The following is a 21,201-nucleotide window of genomic DNA, read 5'->3' on the forward strand; positions in this document are numbered from 1 at the left end:
TCTTTGCATGAGGTGGCCAAAGTATTGGAGTTTCAGCTTCAACATCAGTCCTTCCAATGAACACCCAGGACTGATCTCCTTTAGGATGGACTGGTTGGATCTCCTTGCAGTCCAGGGGACTCTCAAGAGTCTTCTCCAACACCACAGTTCAAAGCAGCAGTTCTTTTGTGCTCAGCTTTCTTCACCGTCCAACTCTCACATCCATACATGACTACTGAGGCATAATATTTGCATAAATTCTTCTTGATGAGCATTTTGAGTTCTAGGAGAGCCTACAGATAGTTTTTCTTTCATTCTCCAGAAAAATTTATTGGATTACTTTTGCTGTGGAGAGATTTTTTTTTCCCTTCTCATTTCTCCCTCATATTTCATCCTTAGTATTGCCTGTTTTCTCAAATGGAGAATGGCTTAAGCTTATATTATTTTAACCTGAATTTTAACTTTGTGGTCCTTGGTTCTCTCATCTGAAGAGTGCAAATCATAGCTTCCTCACTGTGTTACAAGGATTAAGTAAGATTTAGGTTTAGATTTTTTTCAACTCAGTTGGGTTTTTGTTTTTGTTTTTAAAGTATTAATGCAGCTTAGTTGTCTTCAGGATTCATGTAAGAAGTTAAAGAAACCTCACATGAACTTTTCCATTATCTTCAGAAAGTACTTTTAAAATAATAGCCATCAACATGGTGGATTTTTGTTCCCCATTCTCTTTATCTTCATGGATGTAAATGTTTAAAGCAACATAACCCACAAAATCATTCAGCAAGCTTTTGTTAAGTGTTCATTGAGTCTCTGCTGTATTTAGAGTACTATAGTAAATATACAGAAACAATAATACAGTCACATAAGAGAACTACAGAGCACCATTTCCTCAAATACAAAGTAACTTAAAGATGAACAAAATAAATAACAATATAGAGTTTAGGCATATTTTAAATAGATCAATAAAGCTGATTTGATTTAATTAGGTTTTTAAAATGAGTTAGAAGCATTTTAAAAATGAGAATGTGTTCTTTTCAAAAACGATGTGGTGGCTTATTTTTTTGTATACCTATCTTCTCTTTTTTTACAGGGCCGGGTAGTGGAGAATATTTCAAAAAGGTGTGGGGGCTTTTTACGAAAGTTAAGTCTTCGTGGGTGTCTTGGAGTAGGAGACAATGCTTTAAGGTAAAAACATAACTACTGATTAACTGATGTTACTGACTGAAGTAAAAAACAACGTGAGACCCAGCAGCATCTCACCCAAAAAAGGCTGGGATAGTTTGCGTATTCTTAAGCTGTTCTGAACCCAAATACACATTCATTGCTTATGAAACAAATATCCAGTAGTAGGATGTATGGTTTTGGGAATAAAACAAGAACACATGCTCCCCCCCAAAAAACCAGCTTTCCCATAGTATAAATGGTTCATTTGGGGCCTTGAGTAAAGTTTGTTTGTTTAATCCAAGTGCAGATAATTTTAACTTTGGTTGACAAAAAGATTGAGTTTTAAAAGTTTATGGTTGAAAATTAATTTATTTGTAACTGTTAATGACTTTCTGTACTAATATCCAGGTTTGCTGTTTTATATCTTCTATTATTTTTTTAATGCTGGGAATTGTGTGGTGCACATTTTGCCTCAGACCCTTTACTTTGTTTCTTTCCTGTAAAGAACCTTTGCACAAAACTGTAGGAACATTGAAGTACTGAATCTCAATGGGTGTACAAAGACTACAGATGCGTAAGTATTTTATGTTTTAGAAGGGTAAGTCATAGCCCATTGTGTCCTGCCTATACTAGCTTTTAATGCAGGCTCCTAAATATATTTAGTAAATTTCATTTTGGTTTTATAGAGAAAAGATGTTTCAAGAAAGAGAAAGTGATTTTAAAGTTAGAAATGGAACAAGAAGCTTATTTTGGAATTTGGCTCAAATTCTTCCTTGAAACTTAAAATGAAACCTAAGTTACTTGATATTATTTAGTAATATTGCTAGTTTTGTTTTCTCTATACCCCCACTCTTTTATCTTATTGTGAAAAATTCCTAAACAATGTAAATATGCATTTCTTTTTTTGCACTGAGTCTTCGTCGCTTTTGAGCAGCCTTTCTCTAGTTGTGGCAAGTGGGGGCTACTCTCTGTTACGGTGTGGGGATTTCTCATTGTGGTGGCCTCTCGTTGCAGAGCACAGGCTCTAGGCACGGGCTTCAGTAGTTGCAGCATGCAGGCTTGAGGGCTCTGGAATGAAGACTCGCTAGTTGTGGCACACGAGTTTAGTTGCTCTGCAACATATGAAATCTTCTCAGGCCAGGGATGGAACCCATGTCCCCCGCATTGGCAGGAGGATTCTTACCTGCTGCTCCACCAGGGAAGTCCCAATATGCATTACTAAAATAAGCATTTCTGAAAAATAAAAGCTTTTAACATAAGCACATTAAATTCATAAATCTAAGTATCTTAAAATCATCAAATAACCACAGGTTAATGTTCAGAATTTTGCATGTTCTAGTGACTTTAGCAGTATATTAAATATAGTTTAAAAGAAAAAAGATACAGACTTTAAAAATCAAGGGTGGAGACCTCTGCTTCTGATAGAACAGTCACTGCCCTCCTGCTGTGAACAACTCTAAAACTGTACAAAACATAGAAAGCAAGCAGTCTGAAATGTTGGACAACATGCAGAGCAGAGCTGAGAAACAAATGAGGTGAACCTTATGATGGTCGTCGCTTTCTGCTTGGTAGCATTTTTGAGATAATGGTACAGGAGAAGGAACGCAAGCAGGGCACAAAGTTCTGTCTGATTTGAAGAGAAAGAGATCAAAGTTCTGCGAGACCAAAGTGACTAAACAGGTGTCTGGAAAGAGGGAAGCTACTCAAAAAAAGACTACAGAAATCTTCATAAATTTGGTTGAATAGTAAACTCTATATGCACATATTGAGACCCCACAAAGCTGGGCAAAGAATATCTAAAACGGAAAGAACAATTGCTGGGAAACTGAACTGAAGAAGAATTGCCAGAACTTAAATAAGGCAGCCATAAAGAAGGCTGAGTGCTAAAGAATTGATGCTTTTGAACTGTGGTGCTGGAGAAGACTCTTGAGAGTCCCTTGGACTGCAAGGAGGTCCAACCAGTCCATCCTAAAAGAGATCAGTCCTGGGTGTTCATTGGAAGGACTGATGTTGAAGGTGAAACTCCAATACTTTGACCACCTCGTGCAAAGAATTGACTCATTGGAAAAGACCCCGATGCAGGGAAGGATTGGGGGCAGGAGGAGAAGGGGAGGACAGAGGATGAGATGGCTGGATGGCATCACCGACTTGATGGACATGAGTTTGAGCAAGCTCTGGGAGACGGTGAATGACAGGGAAGCCTGACATGCTGCAGTTCATGGGGTCACAAAGAGTCGGACATGACTGAGCAGCTGAACAACAACAACAGTATTGATAGATCTATGATATTTATAGGAGTAATATATAAAATATGTTAGAACATATGAAAATAATAGCACAAAGGAGAGAGGAGAGAACCATTACATATTGGAGTAAAATGCTTATGTTTTGTGAGAATTAAGTTACTGTTCTGAAATAGATTGTGGTAAATTAAGATACATATTGTATTCTGTGAGCAAACTGTAAGAAAATAACTCAGGGAAAAAGGTAAAAAAATCAACAGAGGAATTGAAACTGTACACCTGATACAAGAAGACAGTAAAGGAGAGACAGAAAACAAACTTAAGGAAGGCATGAAACAAACAGAAAAAGATTACAGAATGGGAGAGAAAATTTAACCATATCAATAATTTTACTAGGACTTCCTTGGTGGTCCAGTGACTAAGACTCCATGCTTTCAATGCAGGGGTTTCCCTGGTCAGGAAACTGAGATTCTACATGCCATGCAGCATGGCACCCCCCCCAAAAAAAAAGATTAAAAAAATAATTTGTATTAAATATGGACATACTGAACACTTCATCCAAAAGACAGATTGTCAGTATAGATTAAAAAACAAAACCCAGTTTGTGCTGTCTATAAGAGACAAGCTTTAGACTGAAATACACAAATAGGTTGAAAGTAAACAGATGGAAAAATGCATACTGTGCAGATAGAACACTCCACCCAATGATTACAGAATAAACATTCTTTACAAACATACTTGGAACATTCTCTAGGATAGAGCATAGATTGGGCTACTAAATAAGTCTTAATTTAAGAAGATTAAAATCATTCAAAATATATTCTTCAACCAGAACTAGAAAATTAAACTAGAAATCCTCAACAGAATCTTTGGAAATTCACCATCACGCTTCTGTGTAATTTTGAACTGAATGAAAATGAAAAGCTACCAACATTTATGTGATGTGGCCAAAATATTAATACAACTCTGCAATCTTGTGTCACAAAAGAGGAAAGCGAGATTGCTCTTACCAGTAACAGCCTTCACCAGTGAGAAATTAGAAAAGGACTTCCCTGGTGATCCAGTGGTTAAGAATCTGCCTGCCAATGCAGGGGATGAGGGTCTGACCCCTGGTCCGTGAAGATTCCACCTACCACAGACCAGCTAAGCCTGTGCACTGCAACTACTGAAGCCTGCTCACCCGAGAGCCCATACTCCACAAGAGACACCACAGCAGTGAGAAGCTGGCACACCACAGCGAAGAGTAGCCCCTGCTTGCCCCAACTAAAGAAAGCCCACATGTAGCAACGAAGACCCATCACAGCCAAAAATAAATATATAAAATTTTTTTAAAACTTAGCAAAAAGAAGAGCAAAGCCCAAAGCAAGCAGAAGGAAAAAGAAATATTAGAATTGATATCATTGAAACAGGAAAACAAAAACAGTAACAAAATTAATAATTACTGAAAAAAGTTTTTTTAATTGACAAACCTAGACTAAGAAAATAAAAGGGTAGACTCGAATTGTCAAAAGCAGGCAAGATGAAATGTTTGTCAGGTAATATCATAAATTTAATCAGACAACGTAGGTGAGATGGACCAATTCCTTGGGCAGTACAGATTAATAGTCTGAATAAATCTATAGAAGTAAATACAATAATTCAAAATTGTTCCACACACAAAAAAAGCCCAGGCCCATATGACTTCACTGGTGAGTCCATCAAAAGAAGGAAGAATACTAATACTCAAATTCACTCATAAAGTAAAAGAGGAAATAATTCATAACTTGTCCTATGCAGCCAGTATTTTTCTGATACCAAAGCCAAGCAAAAACATCACAATAAAAGGAAGTCTACTATATTCCTCAGACACAGAGATGGATAAATACTTAATAAAATTGTAGCAAACTGAATCCAGCAACATATAAAAGGGTTGGATCTTATCTAAGTGGGATTTATCCCAGAAATACGTGTGATTTAACATCTGAAAATCAATTAATGTAATTTTTCATAATAATTAGAATAAAGCAGAGAACAACAAACTTTTCTGTATTGGGATGGATAAGGAAATATTTTAGGCTTTGTTGGCCATGTAGTCTCTGTCACAGCTACTCAACTCTGCCATGTTTTACAAAGTGGCCACAGATAGTATGTTAACAAATGAACATGGCTCTTCTCCAATAAAACTTTACCACATGTTGCTGAGATTTTAATTTCATTTAATGTCACATGTCACAAAATAATATCTTCTTTTGACTTTCTTTCAACCATTTAAAAATGCCAAAACCATTCTTGACTTCCTGGACATACAAAAATAAGCAGCTGCTGAGATTTACTGTCCTCTGGAATGAATAAAGGACAAAAACCACCTGATCGTTTTCATTGTGATGGACAGCTTCTAAACTGGCCCCCAAATAATCACTGCCTCTTCCTGTTTGCACTTTTGTGTAATCTTTTCCCCTTGAGTGTACACTGGACATAGTGTCTCATTTCTAACAATAGAGTACTGCAAAAGAGATTGGGTATCACTTTGGAGATTAGGTTCCAAAAAGACTGTGTCTTCTATCTTGCTCTACTTTCTTCTCCAGCTCTGGGGAGGCATTCTGCCCTCTTGTGAGTAGCTCTGTGGAGTGGCCCATGTGGCAAGAAACTGAGGTCTCTGGCCAAGAGCCAGCAAGAACGAATTCTATCAAAAACCAAATGGGGAAGCTTGAAATTGGGTCATCTTAAGTCTGCCAACCTCCACTTAACCTAAATGAGCTTGGAAGGGAATCAGTATCTAGCTACCTTTGAGATGATTCCAGCTTGATGGTGGCCTTGTGAGAGATCCTGAGTCCAAGTCACCCTGCTAGGCTGCCTGTGCACATATTCCTGACTCATGAAAACTGAGATAATAATTATTATTTCAAGCTGCTCAGTTTTAAGGTAATTTGCTATGCAATAGTAGATAATTAATGTTTCATTAGATGCAGTAAAAGCACATAACAAACTCTTTAACACTCATTTATGATAAAAGTTTTCAGCATGGAATCTCCTGGTGGTTCAAATGGTTAGGACTCAGTGCTTTCACTGCTGGGGCGCAGGTTCAATCCCTCATTGGGGAACTAAGATCCTGCAAGTTGAGTGGCACAGCCCAAAAAAAAAGCAACAAAGAGTAGAAGGGACTTTGCTTAGTATAATCAAAAGCTTCCATGAAAAACCTACTGAGAATAAGAAGTACCAGATTTCTACACTGAAAACCATTAAATTATATATCAAGAATATATAGAGAAAGCAGAAGCTAAAGATATTAAGAAGAGGTGGCAAGAATACACAGAAGAACTACGCAAAAAAGATCTTCACAACCCAGATAATCACGATGGTATGATCACTCATCTAGAGCCAGACATCCTGGAATGTGAAGTCAAGTGGGCCTTAGGAATCATCACTACGAACAAAGCTAGTGGAAATGATGCAATTCCAGTTGAGCTGTTTCAAATCCTGAAAGATGATGCTGTGAAAGTGCTGCACTCAATATACCAGCAAGTTTGGAAAACTCAGCAGTGGCCATAAGACTGGAAAAGGTCAGTTTTCATTCCAATCCCAAAGAGAGGCAATGCCAAAGAATGCTCAAACTACCACACAGTTGCACTCATCTCACATGCTAGTAAAGTAATGCTCAAAATTCTCCAAGCCAGTACGTGAACCGAGAACTTCCAGATGTTCAAGCTGGATTTAGAAAAGGCAGAGGAACCAGAGATCAAATTGCCAACATCTGTCGGATTATCGAAAAAGCAAGAGAGTTACAGGAAAACATCTATTTCTGCTTTATTGACTATGCCAAAGCCTTTGACTATGTAGATCACCATGAACTGTGGAAAATTCTGAAGAAGATGGGAATACCAGACCACCTGACCTGCCTCTTGAGAAACCTGTATGCAGGTCAGGAAGCAACAGTTAGAACTGGACGTGAAACAACAGACTGGTTCCAAATCTGGAAAGGAGTATGTTAAGGCTGTATATTGTCACCCTGCTTATTTAACTTATATGCAGAGTACATCATGAGAAATGCTGAGCTGGAGGAAGCACAAGCTGGAATCAAGATTGCCTGGAGAAATATCAGAAACCTCAAATATGCAGATGACACCACCCTTATGGCAGAAAGTGAAGAACTAAAGAGCCTCTTGAGGAGAGTGAAAGAGGAGAGTGAAAAAGTTGGCTTAAAGCTCAACATTCAGAAAACTAAGATCATGGCATCTGGTCCCATCACTTCATGGCAAATAGTTGAGGAAACAGTGGCTGACTTTATTTTTTTGGGCTCCAAAATCACTGCAGATGGTGATTGCAGCCATGAAATTAAAAGATGCTTACTCCTTGGGAGAAAAGTTACGACCAACCTAGACAGCAAATTAAAAAATAGAGACATTACTTTGCCAACAAAGGTCCGTCTAGTCAAGGCTATGGTTTTTCCAGTGGTCACATATGGATGTGAGAGTTGGACTACAAAGAAAGCTGAGCGCCGAAGAGTTGATGCTTTTGAACTGTGGTGTTAGAGAAGACTCTTGAGAGTCCCTTGGACTGCAAGGAGATGAAACCAGTCTATCCTAAAGGAAATCAGTCCTGAATATTCATTGGAAGTCGTGAATATTCATTCAGTATTCATTGAAGCTGAAACTCCAATACTTTGGCCACCTGATGTGAAGAAGTGACACATTTGAAAAGATTCTGATGCTGGGAAAGATTGAGGGCGGGAGGAGAAGGGGACGACAGAGGATGAGATGGTTGGATGGTATCACTCACTCAATGGACATGAGTTTGAGTAAATTCTGGGAGTTGGTGATGGACAGGGAGGCCTGGCATGCTGCAGTCCATGGGATTGCAAAGAGTCAGACACGACTGAGCGACTGAACTGAACTGAACTGGTATAGAGAAAGTTCTTACAGTCAATAATAACAAGGCAATCCAATTAAAAATAGGCCTGGGACTTTCCTCGTGGTCCAGTGGTCAAGACTCCGCACATCTATTGCATGGGGCACAGGTTTGATCTTTGGTCAGGTATCGAAGGTATACCACACAGTGTGGCCCCCCCCAAAAAAATTAATCAATTGAAAAGAAAAGCCCTAAGCACTTAGATAGACATTTCACCAAGGAAAGAGATGATTGGCTAATGAACACAAAGAAGAGTGTTCATTACTAAACTGCAGAATAAAACCACAGGAGGAAGTTTGACAAAGGCATTTATGATACATTTGGGAAAAGTTGAACACAGAGTGGATGTCAGACATTAAGGAATTAAAATCCTTACATGTTAGAAATATGTCCTGAAATATTTACAGGTGAAATAATATGTCTCAGATTTGCTCTAAAAAATTAGAACAAGAGAAAAAAGGAAATGGATGAAATAGCAATAGTAGAATATTGATAAATGTCAGAGTTTAATGATGGTATATGTACATTCTCTGTTGTTTAGTCTTGAGAATATATTTGAGATTTTCCATAACTAAAAAAAAATTTTAATGAGGAACTTAACCACTGTGAGAAAAGAGCTTTTAACAAATTCATAAAGGAAAGCAGGCAGTAATATTACATAACTTAGTTTGTTTCAGCCTAACACTGGTGCATCCTCAGTATACCTTGCAAAAATCTTATTATTTTGTTAATGCCATGCACAAGGTTATCGTGAACAGAAAGAGATTTAAGTGAAAGAGCAGAGACAGCTTTTGGTTTTCATGTATCACAACTTGCTAGCATGTTCTAGCTAGCTTTCTGGTGTGGTGAATTTACAAAATGCCTGTAAATCTCTTATTAGCACAAATGTAGTCATTTTCAATAGCTATTAATGTTTCCAAATGTGAATCAAGAACGATCTTCACCCCATGCAAATTCTTATACACAACACAACTTTTTTTATCCTTTGAGAACCTACCTCTTCCTCAATGTGAAAGGTCTCTGGATTTATAACTACTTCTTATTAATATTTGGGGTATGGAAATATTATAGTTCTTGTAACACATGAGAATCATGTATGAAATTCTAAGGATGTGTTCTTATTTGTTTATTGAGAACTGTGTATAATATTATTATATGCTTAGTAGACTGTGTTCATATTTGTTTATTATTTTCTCCTTTTTCAGTACATGTACTAGCCTTAGCAAGTTCTGTTCCAAACTCAGGCACCTTGACTTGGCTTCCTGTACATCAATAACAAACATGTCTCTAAAAGCTCTGAGGTAAATTTCTTAAAACAAAAATACTTATTTAAGTTGGAATTGAAGGAAACTTTTGTTTTATAGATATGTACTGTGGTTCAAAATTGATGCTTTGTTTTACCACTTGCCCAAATTATAGGACAAATTCAGGTGAAATGACTAGCAGTAACTAGGATTTCTGAACAGAATAGTAGTTTGTACGTGAATGAAGTGCTTAGCACAGGATTCTGTATGTAGTAAGCACTCAGGTTTTAATTGTTTTAATGTAAATGTAATTTTTAAAAGTACATTACAAAAAGATATGTCTTAAAAGGAGGGTGAAGTGCCCATTCTCTTTGTACTTTTACTTTTTTTAATCAGCCTTTTATAAATGATTATGGTCCCATGCATTAGTTACATTTACGAATAATAAGAATTAAACTATTAAAAGAAGAAATGTAAATTTAGTTAAGTAGAGTGTAAGTAATGTGAAAATGTGGCTCCTTCTATACCTTCTATACTTATGAACACATGTATCTAAGGCTGGTTGGTGTAGTAAATAAGGCAGTATAACAGTGTTCATAGTTTATAGCACTTCACTTAAATGAGCTCATTTATTTCAAAATCTTGTGAGGTAGACACTTTTTAGACAAAATCTAAAACACTTCTGAATGCCAGTAATAATAATAATAATTATAATTCAACCGTGGGAGGTAACTGAATAAGATACTGTTTCTACCCCTTAAGTTTCTCAGAGTCTAGAAGAAGAAAAAAGACACTTAAGTATGTTGTATTACAGAGGAATAAGTGGCAGGATAAAAATGAATGCATCAGTTTGAGGAGAACATAGAAGGGCTATTGCTAATCTTGGTCTGAGAGAGGCTTTGGCAGACTTCCTGAGGTGACTGCCTGAAGTCACACTATTAATGCTGAACAATGAACTTGAACCAAGATCCCTGGCTTTATTTTATAAACAAAGGAGTATTTTCCAAAGAATGCCTTAGAGCTTGGCATTCTTCTGTAGTTTAAATGTGAAATCAGAAAATGAAATAGTGTTTGATAGAAGGCAGAGATCTAATATCATATATCCTAAATTCAGCCTGTGTAAAATATACCCTAGATATGTCCCAGAAAAGAAAATTTTGAAGATCCTTTGTAATTTTTAAAAGGAAATTTTCCATGTCCTCATTACTAATGCTTTGATAAGTTCTTGAATTGTTTGACAGAAAAATTTGAGATTGAATCTGATTCTTCATTAAATACTCTGTTAACTTGGATGAATCACTTAATTTCCATTTCCTATCTGAGATTGTTAAAGTTGTGCTAAGTGCAGAAAGAATATATTTTGAAAAGTATAAAGCTCCATAAAATCTAATATATCTGAGAAACAGCATTGTGCTTGAGCTTATTAAGGTAGATTTGAGCTAGCCCTCCTAGTGGTGTAGTCCCACGTGAACACCACAAGCATTGATAAATGCGCCTTTTGTTGTTATGGAATAACCAATTAAATGAGACATTGGTGCCTTTGGAGTTGGATTTAGTCATATGTTTGTTTCATTTTGTTTTATTCCTAAGTGAGGGATGTCCACTGTTGGAGCAATTAAACATTTCCTGGTGTGACCAAGTAACCAAGGATGGTATCCAAGCTCTAGTGAGAGGCTGTGGAGGTCTTAAAGCCTTATTCTTAAAAGGCTGCACACAGGTAATAATAACTCCCTGTCTTACTTTAGATTGAAGAGGCACCATGAGCTTGGTGGGCAGCCTAAGATGTTAGCTAGAGAGATACGTAGTTGTGTGTTATTGACCAAAAACCCATGCTTACCAAAAATTAAAGTGTTTTCCCTAGAGTGAAAAAGTAGAAGAGGGAATTCCTTGGAAGCCACCCTTCCACTGAAGGGGGCATGGGTTCAATCACTGGTTGAGGAACTAAGATCATGCATGCCATGCAGCATGGCTTTCCCACACCCCCAGCCTGGCCCCCCATAAAGGAGAAGAATTAACACCTGACCAAAGATAAGTTTTTGAGGAGAGGCAAAGATGGGGAGAGAAAATCATATAGAACAGGTGCTGTGGGCAAGAAGAATTTCATGTAATTTAATCTGAAAAGAAAACATGCCAGGTTGTCACTCCCTGAGACCTTGAGCTGAATGTGCAAAGTTTATAGCAACCTACATTTTATAGTGTTGATGCTTATTTCCTGCTAGTCACATCACAAATCCAACATATTTTGTCATTAAAATTTTTAATATCTCAGTGTTTTACAGTGCGGGGAAAAAAGGAATTGACATGGTAACAACATCTGGAAGGAAATGATCAAGAGTGGGTTTAGAAGTGACTGACAAAGTAGGGCTATGCTCTTATTCCCCTTTTTTTTACTAATGGTTGCTAAAACCAGGCCTTGGGTTCTGTTTTTTTTTAATTCCCTCATTCTTTCACCATAATGGGAGGATTTCCCATTGTTTGAAACAGAGCTTCGAAAGTATGACTGCCTTAAAACAACAGCTTGAAGTTCTGGTTATTTATGGAACCCTGAAAAATATTGATTGGGATGCATCATTATAGTCAAGTTACTTGCCATCTGGTCTCGGCACTGTATGCGTAGCAGTGATCTTCCAGCAGCAGATAAACTGCAGATTCCTTTCTCAGCTCCTGCTCCCAAAAGTTTGTTAAGGAACTTTACATGGAGTGTAGAAATGTGAAAGTTACTTTAGTTTCAAAATCCTTCAGCAGAATGCTCTGAAGCATATTTAATTTATCAGAGGAAATATCCATGAACACTAGGCAGTGTTTATCTTCCCCTTGATTTGGTGATATAAATTTAATGTGGCCCAAACTGATGACCGGAGAAGGCAATGGCACCCCACTCCAGTATTCTTACCTGGAAAATCCCATGGACAGAGGAGCCTGGTAGGCTGCAGTCCATGGGGTCGCTAAGAGTCGGCCACAACTGAGCGACTTCACTTTCACTTTTCACTTTCATGCATTGGAGAAGGAAATGGCAACCCACTCCAGTGTTCTTGCCTGGAGAATCCCAGGGATGGCAGAGCCTGGTGGGCTGCCGTCTGTGGGGTCTCACAGAGTCGGACATGACTGAAGTGACTTAGCAGCAGTAGCAAACTGATGACAAAGACTAATAACTGTACTAATCATATGAATTGCACTTTTATATGATCATTTGAAACTTGGTTGGCTACATTTAAAATGTATTGATGAATGTGTACACTCTGTGTATGTACACTCTTAAACCTTTAAGATTTTAAAGTTTTAAAATATTAAGCAATATCAGTAATAGTTTTTTCTCTCTCTTTTTAATTTTTCTAGCTAGAAGATGAAGCTCTCAAGTACATAGGTGCACACTGTCCTGAACTGGTGACTTTGAACTTGCAGACTTGCTTAGTAAGCAGTCCTTCTGACCGCTCTTTTGTGCTAGTAATTCATTTCAGTAATGTTATTGTAAGAGTTTCAGTCATAAAGACCAGCAGTTTGTCCACTTCATCCCTGAGGATTCAAGTAAATGTCATGCTTTTTTATATGCTCAGCAGTGCTCACTCCTAGGGTGTTTGATGTAAATGAGATAGAGAGTAGCTTATACAGAATTCCAAGTAAGCTCAAGTATAACTCCACCCCTTTCTCTTCTACTTAGGAAAACTTACCTTTTAGAAGTAAATTATTCATAAACTTTGGCCTTTAAAATATTTTTGGTAAATTAATTGCAGTCACATCAATTTAACATCTATCAGTGAGTCATGACTATTGGGGACCACTGATATAAGTAGATGACAAGCAAAGTATACCCTTTAAATTATTCTCAAGTAGTATTTATAGTTTACATTTGATTTGTTTATTTAGACTGTCAACTTTTTTGTGTCTATCACAAACCCCCTGGATTTTGCTCATAGAGTTAACTGAAACTATTCAGGATCCTAGAGCAGTGACGGTACACCTTTAACTTTTCTCTCTTGCCTTAAGAATTACATATGTGTGTTACTTTGGAGTGAGAGCCTCTCATCGCAGTGAAAAAAGTCAGTGAGGGTTTTCCTTGTTTTTGCTAAACTTTCTGGTTATTATACTTTCCTTTTATTCTTTGGTCACTTGAGACTTAAGAGCACAGTGGTCATTTTAGGGTGACACATATAGGGCCATGTTTTGTGCAGTTTAAGCATCCTGTCCTTCTAGCCCTTAAGGGATGGTGCTATAAGTGATCTGTTTAAGATGCTCCTAGAGACTGAGTTCTAGATCTAGTTAAGATGCTCCTAGAGACTGGGTAGGCTCCTGGAGTTGGTGATGGACAGAGGCCTGGCGTGCTGCAATTCATGGTGTCGCAAAGAGTCGGACACTACTGAGTGACTGAACTGAACTGAGAGACTGAGTTAAGGGGATGATATTTTGATTCCCATAGTTGCTAACTACCAGAAATTTGCCTACTTTCATTTATGAAACTGAACTATTTGTCCTGAAAGAAAGATCTTGCACAACTTTTGTAAACATGAAACCATCATCTTATAGTGATAGGAAAAAACTTAAACATCTTCAGATTTTATTTATGTACACATGCACAGATATTATATGTATGTTACATACATATAAATACATGCCTACCATACCTACCATATACCATTTTAGTTTCATTTCCTCTACCCTTCTGGCTTAAAGAACCAGCTCTGTCATATGTTTATTTTACTGTTTACCTTCACCCAGATCTTAGGGCATGAGTCATTCCATCCATCATTCCTGTGCAATGTGATGCAGTGATTCTCAGCATTCATGAGACCTCCTGAAGTTTCTGCCTGAAACTGTTGAAGTGACCAAAGTATATACTTAATTCAGTCTCTTTTTCTTGACTAATTTGAAAACATAAAAGTTTAGTAGATTGTTACTCTTTTTAAAAATCAAAGAGTATTGGTAATATGACTTTCTTCATCTTTTTTCCTCAGTAATCCCTTATAGACTTTAAAACATGAAGGAAAACAAGGCAGCACAGCCCTCACAATACTTCCTGTGTGCCTTATCAACTCATTCTTGTGACAGATCTTGTATCTGTCTTTGCATCCATTTTTCAGTTGTGTTTCAGTTCTACAATACTGAAAGCATACTGATTTAAGCAGTGAATATTTAAAGTTTGAGGGTTTGGGGTTTTTTTTTTGTTTTTTTCAGTTATCCTTACAACCAAAAAATACTGCTTGATTAAACAGAAATGACAGGAAAGCTTTATTCTGAGGCTTACACAAAATTAGTGAATCTATCAAGATAAGGATAAATTAGAATGTTGATCATATCCAACACAAGATGTTTATACATGACATCTTTTTTTTTTAATGTAACATCTTATGCGTTCCTTTTCATTTTAAAATTAAAATAATAATTTGAAACATACAAAATTTGAGTTGGATACAACTGTTTCCATTAAATTAGGATAGTCTTTATATTATAAAACTGAAATTTAGAAATAAAAAGACTGTAGTAGCCTCATCCACAGGTTGTTAAAGTAACTTAATATCAGTATCAATTTTGAACTTGTAAATGTGTTTATACTGTTAAAATACTACTGTTCTTATCTGTTTTCTAGGTTTTAAAATCATTTAATTGAACCTACACCAAGATGCACCCCATGCTGTTCCCAGTCCTGTTACTCCCATTAGGTTAAAAGAACCCCATTATAGCTTCTTCCCTTTGCACCAGCATTGAGCACAGATTCTCTTGAAAACTAAATCAAAAGGAACTGGAAAGAAGAAACAAAGTGTTCATTTTCTTTTAGGTCTGCTACATGATTAATATCAAATCTGCTTTTATTTCCTTTTGGCACTTACTTCACAGAGGTAACTTTTTTCTGTCTTTATCTTCTGCTAAGTTACTGATAACTATGGGTTTTTCCCTCTTGTTTTTTTCCAGCAAATCACAGATGAAGGTCTCATTACTATATGCAGAGGGTGCCATAAATTACAGTCCCTCTGTGCCTCTGGCTGCTCCAACATCACAGATGCCATCCTGAACGCTTTAGGTCAGAACTGCCCTCGGCTTAGGTAAACTTTTCTTGTTTATCTCAAAAAACCAGCGAAAAGGAGCAGCGGCCTCCTTCACTCATGCTTATTCCTTGGAAACTTGAAATTTTTAAGGTAGACTTTACAAGGCCACTACTACCTTTTCAGATGCCCACCTACTTGCTTCCTACCTCATTTGATTACATGTAATTGGCCTGAACCTGGGGGTAATAGTCCTCATTTTCTCCTTCTTGGCTGTCCATACTAGAATATAACTAGTAATAAAATACCAACATTTTATCTCATTACTTGAGAAAAGAAATAAAGGCATTTTCTCTTACTAATGCTTTCATGTAATTTCTTTCTGAAGAAAATTTATAGAGGCCTACCTATTCTGTGGTCTTTTATATTGTAGTAATGATGTCAGATACATAGCGGGGAATATTTAAAGAGAAAAAACAACTCCTCTTTTGTATTGCTGGTTTTAAAGCAAGCTTTATTACTCTGTGGCTCCTCTTCTCTACCTAAGTACAAGATTGGCTGAATATTTACTAAGAATGCTGTGTTGACAGACACATGGTATCAAGCCCATATTGATTTCTGGTCTTTAAAACAAAGCTTACGTTGTACTTACATATTAAACATGTTAGCCATCGTTTTAAATAACTTACAAATATTAATTCATTTAATCATCATAACACCATATAAGCACTGTTATTATCTCTATATTATAGATGAGAAAACCAAACCACAAAGAGGTCGAGTAAACAGTTCAAGGTCAAGGGCAGGAATAAGTGTTCAGTCCCAGGCAGTCTAGCTCCAAAACCTACAAAACCACTTTTCTTACCTAAAATAATCATTGTAAACCAATAAAAACCCTTCTTAAAACTTTTTTGTAATGACCTGGCCATAGGCCTTTATATGGTTTGGTTTTGTTTTGTTTTTTAACTTCCTTAGTAATTTGTAAGCAAACATACAGTGTTCTTCGGTACTGTCATACAGACACCACCAGACTTTTCACAGAAAAGAGCTACTACTTTTGATTCCCCATGCCTGTGATTGGTGTTTAGGGTTGTGTTCAGCAGTTCCTGAATAGGAGAGTGACTGCCAGCTCAGCTTCCTTCTCTGCTGGGCCTCCCTGGGAGCCTGTGGGAGGAGGCAGGAAACTTAAGGATATTTTTTTCATATATATGGAATTTCTTATTTGGGACAAGCCTGTGATTAACCAGTCTCTTCATCGTATTTTTAAAAGCTATTTAAATCAGAGTGGACCTACATGTGAAATAGGGAAAGAGAGTAACTTACTTTAGCAGCAAGATTAACTGAAACAGAGTATTTATCTCCATTTCCTTTGTTTTCTAGGAGCAGGCTGCCCTCTGAGGGTAAGCAGTATGCTATCAAGAAGGCTTTTTAATGCATTTATCATGCATTTTGGCATTAACTACAAGCTTCTATTATATTCTTCTGATTGTGTCACCCTGAAATGTATTTACAGGACCACTTTTTGATGACTCCATGAAAGAGAATGACAAGATCTGTATACAGACTTGCTTAGCTGTGAATGTCATTCTGTGTTACATAGACGTTAGGGAATAGGAGGTTGTAAATTCTTGCTCTTTTAATAGACCCAGTTTTCAGGGACCAAGGGGTTGACTTTCACTTTGTTTTTTTAACAGAATATTAGAAGTGGCAAGATGTTCTCAATTAACCGATGTAGGCTTTACCACTCTCGCCAGGGTAAGTGTTTGCTTCAGGTTCTGTAGGCTTTGTTCAGGATTTTTAATTTCAGAAGAATGAGCAACATAGGGAAATGTGGGGGGTAGAAATTTGAGGTGTGGGGTGTGGGGGAGTATCTGTGGCTGGTGTTCCTGAGTATTCTTGGGCTGAAGCTTCAGGCAAGTGCTCTGGAAAGGTAGACATGCATTGGAGAGCATGACACTCCTTCATGAGACTTGATTTTCCACTTTTTCATAAGATGCTAGGTTAAACTGAGCAGGCATTTCCTAGTGCTTTGTGAAGGAAATTTACTTGGTTATTTGGTATGCAACTGGTGAATGAATGTTGAAAGAAGCATATAAGCCTAATCTAAATGGAGAGATTTTAAGAGATTTTCTATATTCTCCACAAGATTTTAATACATGAAGTGGCTTTTAAGACACTGTATAATAATAGTATTTAAAAGTATACCATCTTTGACCAGTGTAATGGACCATGAGGAAGGGCGTTTACTTTCAGGGCAGATGAATGGAATACTAATGGGGGAGGGAACAGGGGGCAGCGCTTGGCATAACTAGATTAGGACACAGATTTCCTTCCTGTGCTTCAAAGAAATCATTTTCATTAAATTGTTTTTGGTTGAAAGGATCTCTATATTATCTCAGTGAATATTCAGGCAATTTATTCCTTTGGACTTCTAAGATATTAGATACTTTAAGTGTGGAATAATTGAGAAATCCACTATGGTAAAGGCCTTTTTAAAAAATGTAATTAATGGAATAAGGTAGGAAGTGGTATTAAAATGACACCAGTTCTGAAGCTCTTGAGATTTCATCGGTATATTTAATGATGTTTCTTAATTTTCTGACCTTAATTTTTTCCTGTATTTTAAATGTTTTTTCTATAATGTTGGGTTGTTTGTATTTTGTAGAATTGCCATGAGCTTGAAAAGATGGACCTGGAAGAGTGTGTTCAGGTAAGATTGTGGATTTTTACTCAGAAATACAGTATAGTAGAAATGGACATAATACATGCACGTTGGAACATTCAATTCTCTACCTTCATGTATTGTAGAGCCTGCTGGCTGTCCATTTATTGAGGTGTCTTCTAGGCACACCAGGCACAGGTGCTCATGCAGTTTGTGCTAGGAAAATACATGTCATCAGTAAGGTTGCCATTAGAAAGAAAGAAGGATCAGGCATTCAGATCATAAAGATATTAAGATATTTCTTTAGATATACAGGGTTATGATACTAGTAAATAATTAAAGCCCCACGACACTGATAGATATCTGTCCCTTTTTAGCTTAATTGGACCCAGAGCCTCATATATCACTAACCCTAGAGACCCAATTCTGTGTGGAACCCTGTCCTTCAGGCTGGCAGACTTACTACCTTATTAACACTTTCTTTTATTACCAGTGTTAAGAGCTTTGAGTTTATTAGTTGAGTAGGGAGAGATTTTAAAGGGGGACTCCTGAAAAGAAGATGGAGGACTTCCTTGATGATCCAGTGGTAATGAATCTGCCTGCCAGTCTAGGGGACATGGGTTTGATCCCTGTTCCAGGAAGGTTCCACATGCCACAGGGCAACTAAGCCCATGCACCATAACTGCTGAAGCCTGTGTGCCCCAGAGCCCGCGCTCCGCAGCAAGAGAAGCCATCGCAGTGAGAATCCCGAGCACTGCAACTATAGTAACCCAGTAACCCATGCTCACCAAAACTAGAGAAAGCCTGTGCACAGCAAGGAGGCCCAGCACAGCCAAAATAAAAACTTAAAAAGAGCAGTGAATTTTTTTAATGGTAAAAATAAAGAAGAGAAGATACTTCGGTAACTATAGCAGCTATATATTCAGTAACTGTATATATTCCAGGTAACTTATTTGTTATCTGGACTCTACTTAGAACCTGTTAATTCTTGTTAAACTAAAACGTGCTCACATCCGTCTCTTGCACAGGCCTGTGTGTCCTTTCCAGTGTTAGTTCTTCTGAGTGATGCACACATGCTTGCCCACTCTAATCCCCTACCCTCTGCCATTTCTTAGCCCCTGTGGATTTATGTGTATTATAATAATAATTTCAGAATTGGAGACCCATTTGAAAAGAAATGCTGATTTACTCTTCATCCTAAGATAATTAATGAAAGACTATTGTCTCGCAGTAGTTTTTCCTTATTGAATGTTCGTAGTTAACCCAGCAGCTTCTTTCTGCCACCCTTGAGGAAAATAACTGACATGCCAGTTACCAGTCCTGTGTTGTGGCATTGCATATAAAAATATGGGTCAGATATCTAAAAACTTGAGGATGTTCCTACATTAGTTTTTTTCATGAAACAATGTCTTCTGATTCACTTCTGTGATTGTTCTAAGGAAGTCAAACAAAATCCAGTGGGTAGAAGTTATGAGGGAACACGTTTTCATTTATTTCACAAACAATTTTCAACAGACCTGTTCAAAGATGACTAGATGAATTTAAGTCTAGCCTGGATAGATTCTCAAAAAACAGGTTCTGCTAGCTGATGGGATTTCAGCCTTAAGATTCTGTTGTTTGATGGTTCATTATCAGGATATCAGTCTGGAAGTGTAGTCAAATGTGGTATGGCCCATGAGTTTTTTGCAGTTATACCTAAAGTAAACTTATATGTTTCTTTCAGATAACAGATAGCACATTAATCCAACTTTCTATACACTGTCCTCGACTTCAAGTATTGGTGAGTTTGACTTTGGAAATTTTATATATTTATTGGATTTACTCAAAACTGAGCTCTATTGGTGTCTGGTTACCACCTTGGGAAAGTATATTTCTCCAAATTGTCAACTTACAGAAGACCAAGGGAGGACTTGTCTAAAGGGAGAAAGCTAGAAACTGGAAAAGTTAAATGTTTTCTCTTTCAATGCTTGGAGATTGAAAACTGACAGAGTTTTTCTCCCTCCTGCATGAATTACACTCCAGCCTGAATGATGCTTAAATTTCTAGAGATCCGAGAGATGAGATGGCCCCCAAAACAGTCTGCTTCTCATTAGGACTAAATGTTCCTGTAAAACAGAACCAGTCAAAGCTTTACTAGGAGGGAGTTTCTGCTACTGCTTCCAATAACACTGTGAGAAAGAATTCAGGTTGTCTGTTCTGTATCTAGGCTCATTTTTGGTGTTCTGTGGCACATTAAACCATGTTTCAGTCAAGGGTTCTGTGTTTCACATGGAGGAACCAAGGATTTAAGGAAAACTTGTAAACTTAACAGGTGACCACATCTTACAGCTGTAAGAATCATCTTCAGGTAATAAACTGTCTGGACATGCCCTGCATCAGGTATTCAATATTCAGTCCAAATTTCAAAAAAATTTTTACAGGAAAAGCTTGAGGGCCCCCCCACCCCCCGTCCCAGTAAGAGAGGAAAAGAATTAATAATTTGTGTGTCAAGAGGGTTGTGGGAGATGTCTTATTTTGTTTATGAACTATTTCACAGTCATTATAGGAATTCACAAGATGTATTTAGAATCACCCAGAGAAATGTTACCATTGATGATCAAAAGCAGAACCCCACCGACTCTGATATGCATTCTTCATTTCACCACATGGCTGTAGTGATGGCTCGATGTATTTCGTAATGAAACCAGAAAGTTCTCTTTCCTGATTACATACAGACCTCTGATTCGAAGAATGCCATTAAATATTTCAGTGTCCTTCCCTGCTCTGTTTGGCTGCAGAGTCTGTCTCACTGTGAGCTGATCACAGACGATGGAATTCGTCACCTGGGGAATGGGGCCTGCGCCCATGACCAGCTGGAGGTGATTGAACTGGACAACTGTCCCCTAATCACAGATGCGTCCCTGGAGCACTTGAAGAGCTGTCACAGCCTTGAGCGGATAGAACTCTATGACTGCCAGCAAATCACACGGGCTGGAATCAAGAGACTCAGGGTAAAGATGGCAGCATCACCCTCTGGCTCTAGTTTCTCAGCACTCTTTCCTTTTTTCTTTTTT

At 37.5% G+C, this 21,201-nt stretch overlaps 1 protein-coding gene across 6 annotated transcripts in view; it reads left to right on the forward strand.

Moving 5' to 3' along the window:
* Positions 1-21,201, forward strand: part of FBXL20 (F-box and leucine rich repeat protein 20) — a 93,496-nt gene that overhangs the window by 70,001 nt on the left and 2,294 nt on the right. For all 6 annotated transcript variants that reach the window (XM_081582235.1, XM_081582233.1, XM_081582234.1 and 3 more), the window contains 10 exons: positions 1,067-1,161; positions 1,646-1,714; positions 9,473-9,568; positions 11,102-11,228; positions 12,848-12,922; positions 15,416-15,546; positions 17,181-17,241; positions 18,152-18,196; positions 19,872-19,928; positions 20,926-21,138. In XM_081582235.1, the coding sequence (XP_081438361.1) occupies positions 1,067-1,161; positions 1,646-1,714; positions 9,473-9,568; positions 11,102-11,228; positions 12,848-12,922; positions 15,416-15,546; positions 17,181-17,241; positions 18,152-18,196; positions 19,872-19,928; positions 20,926-21,138 (969 nt within the window). The remainder of the gene's footprint in view (positions 1-1,066; positions 1,162-1,645; positions 1,715-9,472; positions 9,569-11,101; positions 11,229-12,847; positions 12,923-15,415; positions 15,547-17,180; positions 17,242-18,151; positions 18,197-19,871; positions 19,929-20,925; positions 21,139-21,201) is intronic.

The sequence above is a fragment of the Giraffa tippelskirchi genome, chromosome 3, assembly GCF_054371585.1.
Source record: "Giraffa tippelskirchi isolate mGirTip1 chromosome 3, T2T-mGirTip1v1.2.pri, whole genome shotgun sequence".
Classification (NCBI taxonomy): domain Eukaryota; kingdom Metazoa; phylum Chordata; class Mammalia; order Artiodactyla; family Giraffidae; genus Giraffa; species Giraffa tippelskirchi.